At 38.9% G+C, this 11296-nt stretch overlaps 1 protein-coding gene across 1 annotated transcript in view; it reads left to right on the plus strand.

The window, feature by feature from the left end:
- cdh19 (cadherin 19, type 2) overlaps positions 1-11296 on the plus strand; it is a 39470-nt gene that overhangs the window by 10715 nt on the left and 17459 nt on the right. The window contains exons 6-7 of the mRNA XM_061965240.1: positions 2327-2517; positions 6236-6489. Of these exons, the coding sequence (XP_061821224.1) occupies positions 2327-2517; positions 6236-6489 (445 nt within the window). The remainder of the gene's footprint in view (positions 1-2326; positions 2518-6235; positions 6490-11296) is intronic.

The following is an 11296-nucleotide window of genomic DNA, read 5'->3' on the forward strand; positions in this document are numbered from 1 at the left end:
AAGGACAAGCAGTAGAAAATGAATTATTAATCTACTTGTTCATTTACTGTTAATATCTGCTTACTTTCTCTTCTAACATGTTCTATCTACACTTCTGTTAAAATGTAATAATCACTTAATAATCACTTTACATTAGTTTTGTATGATACCACAAATTTGGGTATCACTCCGATACCAAGTAGTTACAGGATCATACAATGATCATATTCAAAGTCTTCGTGTGTCCAGGGACATATTTCCTGAGTTTATAAACATAATATAAAAAAAAACAAAACGAAAGAAGATGTTGTGATGCCAAAAAATATCGATTTAATCATAGTAATATCGACTAGATACGCTCCTGACCTTGGTATCATTACAGTGGATGTTAGGTGTAGATCCACCAATGGCGTTTGTTTACATTTTGACGCCAGTGAGCTACGGTGTGTAGTGAAGCATGTTTAGCTATTCCTCGTCCTGCAGGGATGAAACTTGTAAGAAACATACTTTATTTGTCACCATGGAGGTGAGGATTAGTGATTTAGAAGTAGATAAAACACTGGTGGAACGGTCGGTACTTTTTAGAGGCGGTATAGTACCGATTATGATTCATTAGTATCGCGGTACTATACTAATACCGGTATACCATACAACCCTACCCCACACTTTGGTCCTGGGGACCCAAAAGGGTCTTAGTCATAAAAAAAAAAAAAAAGGGTCATGTATTATTGTATATTTTTTGTTATTCAACGCTTAAATCTCTAGAGTTACTTCAGGTCTATCTGTCCATATGAAGTAAAAAAATATATATTAACAGTAATAACGTTTCATGCCCTTTTTGTGAAAGAAAACCGTGTTTTTATGGCAAAAAGTTTAACGGTTCAGTGGGAGAAAGAGACGGCGCGGAGGCAGGGACGTCGTTAGCTTGCAGCGTGTTTATTATAACAAAGGAATGAGGTGTGTGACTAATCCAAATAGGTGTGGTGAGACTATGTGAAGCGATTATATGTTGAGTGTTACCGGGAGGTGTTGGAGGTGCGTGTTGAGACAGGTGTGGAAGTCCAGAAAGGGCAAGGCAGGCTCGGAGGTCCAGGAACAGGCAGCAGGAAGTGCAGAGGGGATCCAGGGAGACGAGACACACACCTCGAAACCAGGGGATGACGAAGGGCTGCTGGATGGCGACACAGGACAAGACACAATGAGCACAACGGAGGGGAAACATAAGGAGCTAGGAAGCATATAGGCAAGGAATCTAGTGACGTGTAAGGCTTACTCTACATGTACAAGTAGCTACGTTCTGGCACTGGAACACAGGACAAGCTGGCTTGAGACGGCAGGGAAGGTCTCATCAGCGTCAGGTGTGTTGATTGTAGAGCGATTGCAATATTTCAAAGTGAAATATTCTTTGTGAAGTCGTTGGAGTCTTTTGATTTTAATTCATTTTATATTTTTTGAGCAATGACAGAAAGGAAAATCCCACTGATACTCTTGAAAATCATAAAGGACTCACTCGTAAAAGTGTAAAAAATAGGCATACATTTTTTGTTTTGTTTTTATTTTTTGCCCTTTTTGTACATTTTTTGTTTTTTATATGAACTCTTTATTTATGAGAACTGTTTTATTTATCATTAATTGATTTAATCTTACAAATTAAGAACAGGAAGTAAATACATGTGTTAGTAATTGTTATGAAGTGGATAAGGGGTAGGATTAAATAAGCTGTATAAGTTAACAAATGTCTCAAAGGGCTGATCAAGCCAGAACGACAACCTCAGCTCAGATCCCACTTCAGGGCAAGAAAAAACTTTGGAAGAAAAATATGTCATGTATTATATTGTAATTGCATGCATGATTAAAATTAACTTAACAACAACAACAACATTCAGTCAGGACTGTACTTTTCCTTAAGTTGACGACATAAATCCACATTGTGCTGCATTTACTGTGTTCCACTTTGTAGTTTCCACAATATTTTGGACTTGTCTTTCTGGTCACACCCAGTAGACGTTTAGGCTGAAAGACCGCCTCGGAATGTAGAGCGAGAGAAGTTAAAGTGGGCGGTCCTGTCTGCCTTATTTGCATGTCGCCCTGTAGATGGATGTAATCATTCACACATTGTCATGACCTTTTGGAGGGAGAAAAAAAAATACTTTCCTGGTGATAAAGCTCACCAAGTGGATGCTGTGGGAAAGAAATCAATTTTAGATGGAGACATGGACGTGTCCTGGCCTTATAAATGTTGTATGACCACACTTCAGCCTGTCTGTTGGGTCACATGACTGCACATTACTACCAGCGGGGAACCTCTTTGCCATGCTCGCTGAATCGGAATCTTCTCTCTTTTCAGATTTGTACACCTTCGCCATTCCCGAAGACGCCACAGTGGGCACAACGGTGGGCAGAGTGACGGCGGAGGACGCTGACGTCGGCGCCAACGCCAGAATGACCTACAGCCTGCTGGACGACCTGGAGGAGAGCGCCACCTTCACCATCAAAACCGACCCGGCCACCCAGGCGGGAGTGGTGGTGCTAGCCAAGGTGATAAAATAGTCCCTACTCTACTTGCTAAAAAGTGTTAAATACTTATACAAAAAAGTACTACTATTGAGTGTCCATGACACTATTACAAAACCAAAGCATTGATAGGCGAAACATGATATTTTTGTATCACAAGAGAAGTATTTTTACACCAATGTCAGATATTGATAATGTTGTTAGGCATCATCTGAACATACTGTATTTTACGGACCATAGGGCGCACCGGATTTTAAGGCGCACTGCCGATGAATGGTCTATTTTTGATCTTTTTTCATATATAAGGCGCACCAGATTATAGAGCGCATTAAAGGAGTCATATTATTAATATTTTTTTGTAAATGTAAAACACTTCCTTGTGGTCTACATAACATGTAATGGTGGTTCTTTGGTCAAAATGTTGCATAGATTATGTTTTACAGACCATCTTCAAGCCGCTTTCTGACAGTCGCTTCAGGATGTGCCGTTTTGTGGGCGGTCTTATTTACGTGGCTCACCTTCAGCAGCGTCTTCTCCCCGTCATCTTTGTTGTAGCGGTGTAGCGTGCAAAGATGGGAGTGGAAGAAGTGTCAAAAGATGGCGCTAACTGTTTTAATGACATATAGACTTTACTTATATCAATAACAGAGCAGCATCTCCTCATCCGGAAACAACCACACCGGAAATGTGTCCCGTGAAAAGCCGTTCGACCGGAACTCTAATAACTAAAGTTCCTTGGGTGAATAATTTAAAACTCACTACACCGGTATGTTTTAGCGCTTTCATGGCGAGTTTACTGACAGATATAAGTAAGAACTTTACACTACTTTTTTATTAGAAATGGCAACAGCGGAGGATGAATGTCCCATAACAAGAAGATAGAGAAAAATAAAAAGATTATCGACTACGGCGACGGCGAAGATACGCTCAATTTTTCAGGATTTATGCAGATCCCAAATGCAGATCAGCAGGTACCAGAAGGTAGGAAAAGTTGCTTTTGCATAATATTGCGAAACAAAACGCCAGATAATGTCTTACCTTATACACACGCCATAATAATACTTGTATGTTTAATGCGCCGACAATCCATCAAGCAGTGCGGCTTCATAGCTTACCAAAGTCGTACTTAAACATTTTGATAGATTTTTGAGCGCCGTGTGTAATGTTATGTATTTTCAATGGAATATTTAACATGTTTATGTTGTTTACTTGAGACCCATCATAGTGCAGTCTACACATATCTCTTATGTTTGACTGCCATCTACTGGTCACACTTATCATTACAACATGTACCGAATAAGATAGCTTTGAGGTGGTTATGCGCAACCAAAATGATTCCTTACATTAGGCGCACCGGCTTATAAGGCGCACTGTTGAGAATACAGGTATGTTTACGCTAATAATGATATTTTGCAGTTGTGTATTATATAACAATATGGCAAGTTGCCATATCAATATTTTGTGCCACTTAAATTTGTATTGTGATTTTTACATCTTTTATTATATTTTATTATTAACATTTTAGGTCCATGCCATCCATTTCCTACCGCTTGTCCCTTTCGGGATCGCGGGGGTGCTGGAGCCTATCTCAGCTACATTCGGGCGGAAGGTGGGGTACATAAATAGGAGAGTTCTACTCCGTACAAAATATGGTTGTATTGTAATATACAGTATCACATACATAAGTATCTATACACCAATGTTGGATTGCATTACTGTCACCATGTATACATCGTCTCAGTATCAGTACACTTAAATATATATATATATATATATATATATATATATATATATATATATATATATATATATATATATATATATATATATATTGTGCGCAAATGACAAATGAAGACTTTCAATTGTGTTAAAAATGTGAATTTTAAAGTAGTGCATTGACAAAATAGATGTATGGCACATTTAAATATACAAGTTATCAATCTTGTGATATACAGTATCACATACTTAAGTATCAAGACATTAATGTCAGATGTTGATACTATGGTCATGCACCATCTGAGTAAAAAAATTGATGACTTGAATAAATTATATTTTACAGTTCGATAATAATGGCGTATCACAATATCGCAATTTATTATGATTTTTACTTATTTTTTGTATTTTATTTATAATATTTTGTGTCCAAATATTCAAAATAGCAGAGTTCTGCTTCATGGGCGGAACAAAGTGTGGTGATATTTTGATCAACAGTATCACATGGTTAAGTATGAATAGACCAATGTTGGATATTGACACTGTCGTCTTGTATCAGCTGAGTAAAAACATTTAAGTACGTTAATAGGTTATATTTTACAGTTGTGTATTAATGGTGTATCACAAGAGATAGCAAAACTATTATTTGCGGTATCAATATTTCACATCACTTCAATTTTCATTATGATTTTTACGTTTTTGGATTCTATTATTAATATTTTTGGTCCAAATATTCAAAATACTCCATGCAAACATGGTTAAATTGTAATATACAGTATCACATGGTTAAGTATCAATATTCCAATATCAGAATCCGATATAGCCACCGTGCATCTTTTCACTAATAGTGCTGTTAAAAATGTGTTTTTACTGTGCACATTGAAAAGACCAATGAAGACTTTGATTATGTTAATAAATTATGTTTCACAGTCATGTATTAATGTTACATCACCGTATTTTTCGGACTATAAGTCGCAGTTTTTTTTCATAGTTTGGCCGGGGTTGCGACTTATACTCAGGAGCGACTTATGTGTGAAAATATTAACACATTACCGTAAAATATCAAATAATATTATTTAGCTCATTCACGTAAGAGACTAGACGTATAAGATTTCATGGGATTTAGCGATTAGGAGTGACAGATTGTTTGGTAAACGTATAGCATGTTATATATGTTATAGTTATTTGAATGACTCTTACCATAATATGTTACGTTACGTCATATAACGTACACTTATTCAGCCTGTTGTTCACTATTCTTTATTTATTTTAAATTGCCTTTCAAATGTCTATTTTTGGTGTTGGGTTTTATCAAATAAATTTCCCCAAAAAATGAGACTTATACTCCAGTGCGACTTATGTATGTTTTTTTCCTTCTTTGTTATGCATTTTCGGCCGGTGCGACTTATACTCAGGAGCGACTTATTGTGTGAAATTATTAACACATTACCTTAAAAAATATCAAATAATATTATTTAGCTCATTCACGTAAGATACTAGACGTATAAGATTTCATGGGATTTAGCGATTAGGAGTGACAGATTGTTTGGTAAACATATAGCATGATCTATATGTTATAGTTATTTGAATGACTCTTACCATAATATGTCACGTTAACATACCAGGCACGTTCTCAGTTGGTTATTTATGCGTCATATAACGTACACTTATTCAGCCTGTTGTTCACTATTCTTTATTTATTTTAAATTGCCTTTCAAATGTCTATTCTTGGTGTTGGGTTTTATCAAATAAATTTCCCCAAATAATGTGACTTATACTCCAGTGCGACTTATATGTTTTTTTCCTTCTTTATTATGCATTTTTGGCCGGTGCGACTTATACTCCGGGGTGACTTATACTCCGAAAAATACAGTAATTTGCAAGAAGTAATGATGCGGTAAATTACAATATTGATATTTTATTCAACGTCAATTCAATGATGAAATATTAGAAAAACGGGTCAAAATATTGATATGGTTAATTATCAATATGTCAGATATTGATGTTTTTCCCTCAATTCTCGCCGTAGCCGTTGGACTACGAGTCCAAGAGGCGCTACGTGATGGCAGCAGAGGTCGTCAATGAGCAGGTGGACACCGCCTTCCTGCCCTTGGACGAGTTCACGGACAGGACCACGCTGAAGGTCGTGGTGAATGACGTCAATGAGCCGCCCGTCTTCCTCTCGTCGTCGTACGAGTGGAAGGTGACCGAGAACGCCGCCGTGGGGAGCGCCGTGGGAGTCGTCAGCGCCCGGGACACCGACACCGCCGACGATCCCATCAGGTTGGGCCATCTCCTCCAACTGTCATGTCACTCGGTGAAAAATTGTTCAATTCCAAATAGTGTCACTGGCTCGCCGCATCCATTTTTACCATTGATGTCTGGATCCGCCGTACGCGCTCATATTTATCACGCATTAGTTTAGTCGGAAATGAGGACCGCTGAATAAATCATCATGATTTTTTTTTTCTTCACACCTCACAGGCTTTTCTATCTGTTGTGGTATTATCACAAAGCGACGTGGCCTGGACGCCGGAATGTAATAAAGCGCCGTGCGAGGCGAGGCGGCGCCCGGAATTGAGATTTGATGTCATTTGCAAGGGAGGCACGTTTTTTGCGCGGGAGGCGCCTGGAGTCCATCTGAGGCGAGCTTGCCGATGGCAGGCGCCGCACATCATCCTGCGCCCGGCGTCTATTAGTGTCCCTTTGGTGACGCTGTCGCCTTGATTAATACGTGCATGCTTTCCGAAGTTACACTAAAAATGATTCAGTTTGCTCTTGTCAGCTCGGCTTGTTTTCTGCGGCAAAGTGAGCTGATGTGATTTACTACTTTGTGTACTTTTATTCTCAGTAAAAACACATTATCGATGTGTTATGATTTCACTAATGCTGTGATCATGCTGCTAGTTTGCACTGCTGTCACCAATCTCGTCATCGAGGGGGACATTTTGTGGACATATTTGTTAGAGACAGAGTGACAAACTCATGTGTGAGTGTTAAGTAACAAAAAAACTAAATACGGAATAATCATGCAGCATCTCCCTAAGCCAGGGGTCGGCAACCCAAAATGTTGAAAGAGCCCTATTGCAGTGTTTTTCAACCACTGTGCCGCGAGATGCAGTCTGGTGTGCCGTGGGAGATGATCTAATTTCACCTATTTGGGTTAAAAATATTGTTTGCAAACCAGTAATTATAGTCTGCAAATTATGTGTTGTTGTTGAGTGTCGGGGCTGTCTCGAGCTCGGCAGAGTAATCGTGTAATACTCTTCCATATCAGTAGGTGGCAGCCGGTAGCTAATTGCTTTGTAGATGTCGGAAACAGCGGGAGGCAGCGTGCAGGTATAAATGTGTCTAATGCTTAAACCAAAAATAAACAAAAGTTGAGTGCCCCTAAAAAAAGGCATTGAAGCTTAGGGAAGGCTATGCAGAACAAAACTAAAACTGAACTGGCTACAAAGTAAACAAAAACAGAATGCTGGACGACAGCAAAGACTTACTGTGGAGCAAAGATGGCGTCCACAATGAACATCCGAACATGACATGACAATCAACAATGTCCCCACAAAGAAGAATAAAAACAACTGAAATATTCTTGATTGCTAAAACAAAGTAGATGCGGGAAATATCGCTCAAAGGAAGACATGAAACTGCTACAGGAAAACACCAAAAAAGGAGAAAAAGCCACCAAAATAGGAGTGCCACACAAGAACTAAAACACTACACACAGGAAAACAGCAAAAAGCTCCAAATAAGTCACGGCGTGATGTGACAGGTGGTGACAGTACACCTACTTTGAGACAAGAGCTATATTGATCCATGGTTGGTTATGGTTTAAAGTCATATCCAACAATTGCGACAACGACTTTTTACTTTCAACTGAGTTTCGTTTTTTAATGATTTCTGCTGGTGGTGTGCCTCCGGATTTTTCTAACGCGAAAAATGTGCCTTGGCTCAAAAAAGGTTGAAAAACACTGCCCTATTGAACCAAAAATAAATTTAAAAAATCTGTCTGGAGCCGCAAAAAATTAGAAGCCTTATATAAGTGTTATAATGAAGGCAACACATGATGTAAGTGTCTATATTAGCCTACTATCAAAATGACTTTAAAAGTCTTATATAAGTGTTATAATGAAGGCAACACATGATGTAAGTGTCTATATTAGCTATATTAGCCTACTATCAAAGGCTGGCGCGAATCTTCGTTGACAGAAATGTTGTATTTTAACTTTTATTCTACACATTTTTGCAACATTGGAAATGGTTAGTTAAATGGAGGCTTATCAAAGGATGAGTTAACTTCTGGAAATTACTGGCTCGGAATGGCCAAAGGTATAGATGTGTGTGTCCGAGTTGAAGGAAACTGCAGGCTGTCTTCTTCTAATGGATTTATTAGAATCTTTGCAAGCTGGGTAACGTTTGCTGTGGTCTGGAACAACATGGCACACAAACAACTATGAGAAATGCAGCCAATATAACATACAGATAATGTGTCATGAGACATGCAAATATAAATTAAATACAAAGAGGACATAAGTAAAGGCTATTAAATGAGCTCAAATGTACCTCCAAATGAAGCATAATGACGGAATATGTACATACAGCCAGCCTAAATAGCATGTTAGCATTGATTAGCCATACATTGACCAAATATGCCTGATAAGCACTCCAGCAAATCAATAACATCAACAAAGCTCCCCTTTGTGCATTCACGCACAGCATTAAACGTTTGGTGGACCAAATGAGACAAAGAATGAGTGGCATAAAACACGTGTTTCTGTGGCAGCATCGGAGAAAGTTGCACGTGTAAACAAACTACAATGAGTTCAAGAATCGCTGAAATTAGTAGGACAAAACGTATGGCGTATACTGTACATTTCACAGATGCAACGCAATGTTTGCTATTTCCTCAAATAACAACAACACTACTAATCATGGCAGACTTCATGAGAGACAACAACGATTAATTTGAGACAAATAATGATCCAGAACCTTATATTTTTGCGTGCAGCTGCAATTGCAAGATGTTAGATGGCAGTTGTGTCGCCTAGCTAGGAAAGAGTCTTCGCCATGAAGCTGATTGTGCCAGTGTAGTCTTATCTTGTGCCCAACAAAGCAGTTATACTGTAAGTATTGTATTCATCACACACCAGCTGTTTCATGGTAATGTGCATCTTAGTTGTAGTTTTCATTATCAAATTTGAAAGTCTTGAAATCGCCATGTAAAATCTCTAATGCTAGTGGTTGTACATGTTAGTATATGGAAACGCCAATGTAAATTAGCAACAAGCTAGCACATTTTGGAAAAGTGGCGACTTACTTTACGTTTGAGTGCTTTCTATGAGGCATACTTGCTTTGTTGGCATGGAAAATTGCAACATTACCTAGAAGCAGTTTGACTGAATCCACTCAGGGTGCTGCTTGAGTACTTGTTTTCTCGCCAAGTAATTGGGCCGGTGTTTATTCTGCAACCTGATGTGATGCAGGGGCAATAAAGGTATCAAAACATGGCACCGTTGGATTTTACAGTTTTCATTACCTCCGTCGGTACTTCCTCGGTACGACCGACGGAATTGGGGCGGTGCCTATAAAAGTACTGAGTCACGTGTGTTGCCAGTTTTTTAGAGAATAATGGCTGTATGTTACGTCATTTTCAGTGGATAGTAGGGATGATACTCGAAACCGATTTTCCCGGTTGTTCGATAAGAAAAGAACCGAGTCCTAGGATTCGAATCCCTTTCTGAGAACCGGTACACGTTATCGAGACCACTATAGTAAAGAATAAGAGTTGGTTCTTTATTCGAATCCCTCGGAACGAGAAATGCTCCGTGTGACATCACAAGAAATGACGTCACGTAGCTCAGTCATTAGGCGCAGATAGCGAAAGCAGGAAAACAATGGACCGGAAAAAGCGCTCCAAGGTGTAATAAAGTTCAAAACAAAAAGTATAATCCAATGAATAACTTTACTGAGAGATTTGAGCAGGGTACAAACACATGACGAAAACTTTTACGACCAACCGGAAACATAGCAACCAGGCTAGCAACGCACCTCCTTTACGGCAGCTGTCGCAACGTTCTTAAAGCAACCGCAGCACATACATATATATACAACATATATATGACATGATCTCCCTTTTTTAACTTTTGTTTTTCTTTCCTTGTAAACAAAACAAAATCACACTGTATATGTGTTGTCTGTCTAATTATAAATAATGCAGACGAGGCGTGTTGGCTGAGTTCTTGACGTTTACTTTCACAGCGTGCTCATAACGTCATTCTTAACTACCGGGTGACGACATGCAACAACACTTTTCGGGGCTACCGCGCATGCTCGTCACTCCCGTTGCATGCTGGGTAGTGTAGTTGTTATATTCCCTAGCTCAGTGTTTTTCAACCTTTTTTGAGCCAAGGCACATTTTTTGCGTTGAAAAAATCCGGAGGCACACCACCAGCAGAAATCATAAACTCAGTTGACAGTAAAAAGTCATTGTCGCAATTGTTGGATATGACTTTAAAGCATAACCAAGCATGCATCACTATAGTTCTTATCTCAAAGTAGGTGTACTGTCACATCACACCCTGACTTATTGAGTTTGTTGCTGTTTTCTTGTGTGTAGTGTTTTAGTTCTTGTCTTGCGCTCCTATTTTGGTGGCTTTTTCTCTTTTGTTGGTATTTTCCTGTAGCAGTTTCATATCTTATATTTCCCGCATCTACTTTGTTTTAGCAATCAAGAATATTTCAGTTGTTTTTATCCTTCTTTGTGGGGACATTGTTGATTGTCATGTCATGTTCGGATGTACTTTGTGGACGCCATCTTTGCTCCACAGTAAGTCTTTGCTGTCGTCCAGCATTCTGTTTTTGTTTACTTTGTAGCCAGTTCAGTTTTACTTTCGTTCTGCATAGCCTTCCCTAAGCTTCAATGCCTTTTCTTAGAGGCACTCACCTTTTGTTTATTTTTGGTTTAAGCATAAGACACCTTTTAACCTGCATTTACAAAGCAATTAGCTACCGGCTGCCACCTACCGATATGGAAGAGTATTACACGGTTACACTGCCGTGCTCTAGACACTCAACAACAACACATCATTTG

Source organism: Nerophis lumbriciformis, linkage group LG07, assembly GCF_033978685.3.
Source record: "Nerophis lumbriciformis linkage group LG07, RoL_Nlum_v2.1, whole genome shotgun sequence".
Lineage (NCBI taxonomy): Eukaryota > Metazoa > Chordata > Actinopteri > Syngnathiformes > Syngnathidae > Nerophis > Nerophis lumbriciformis.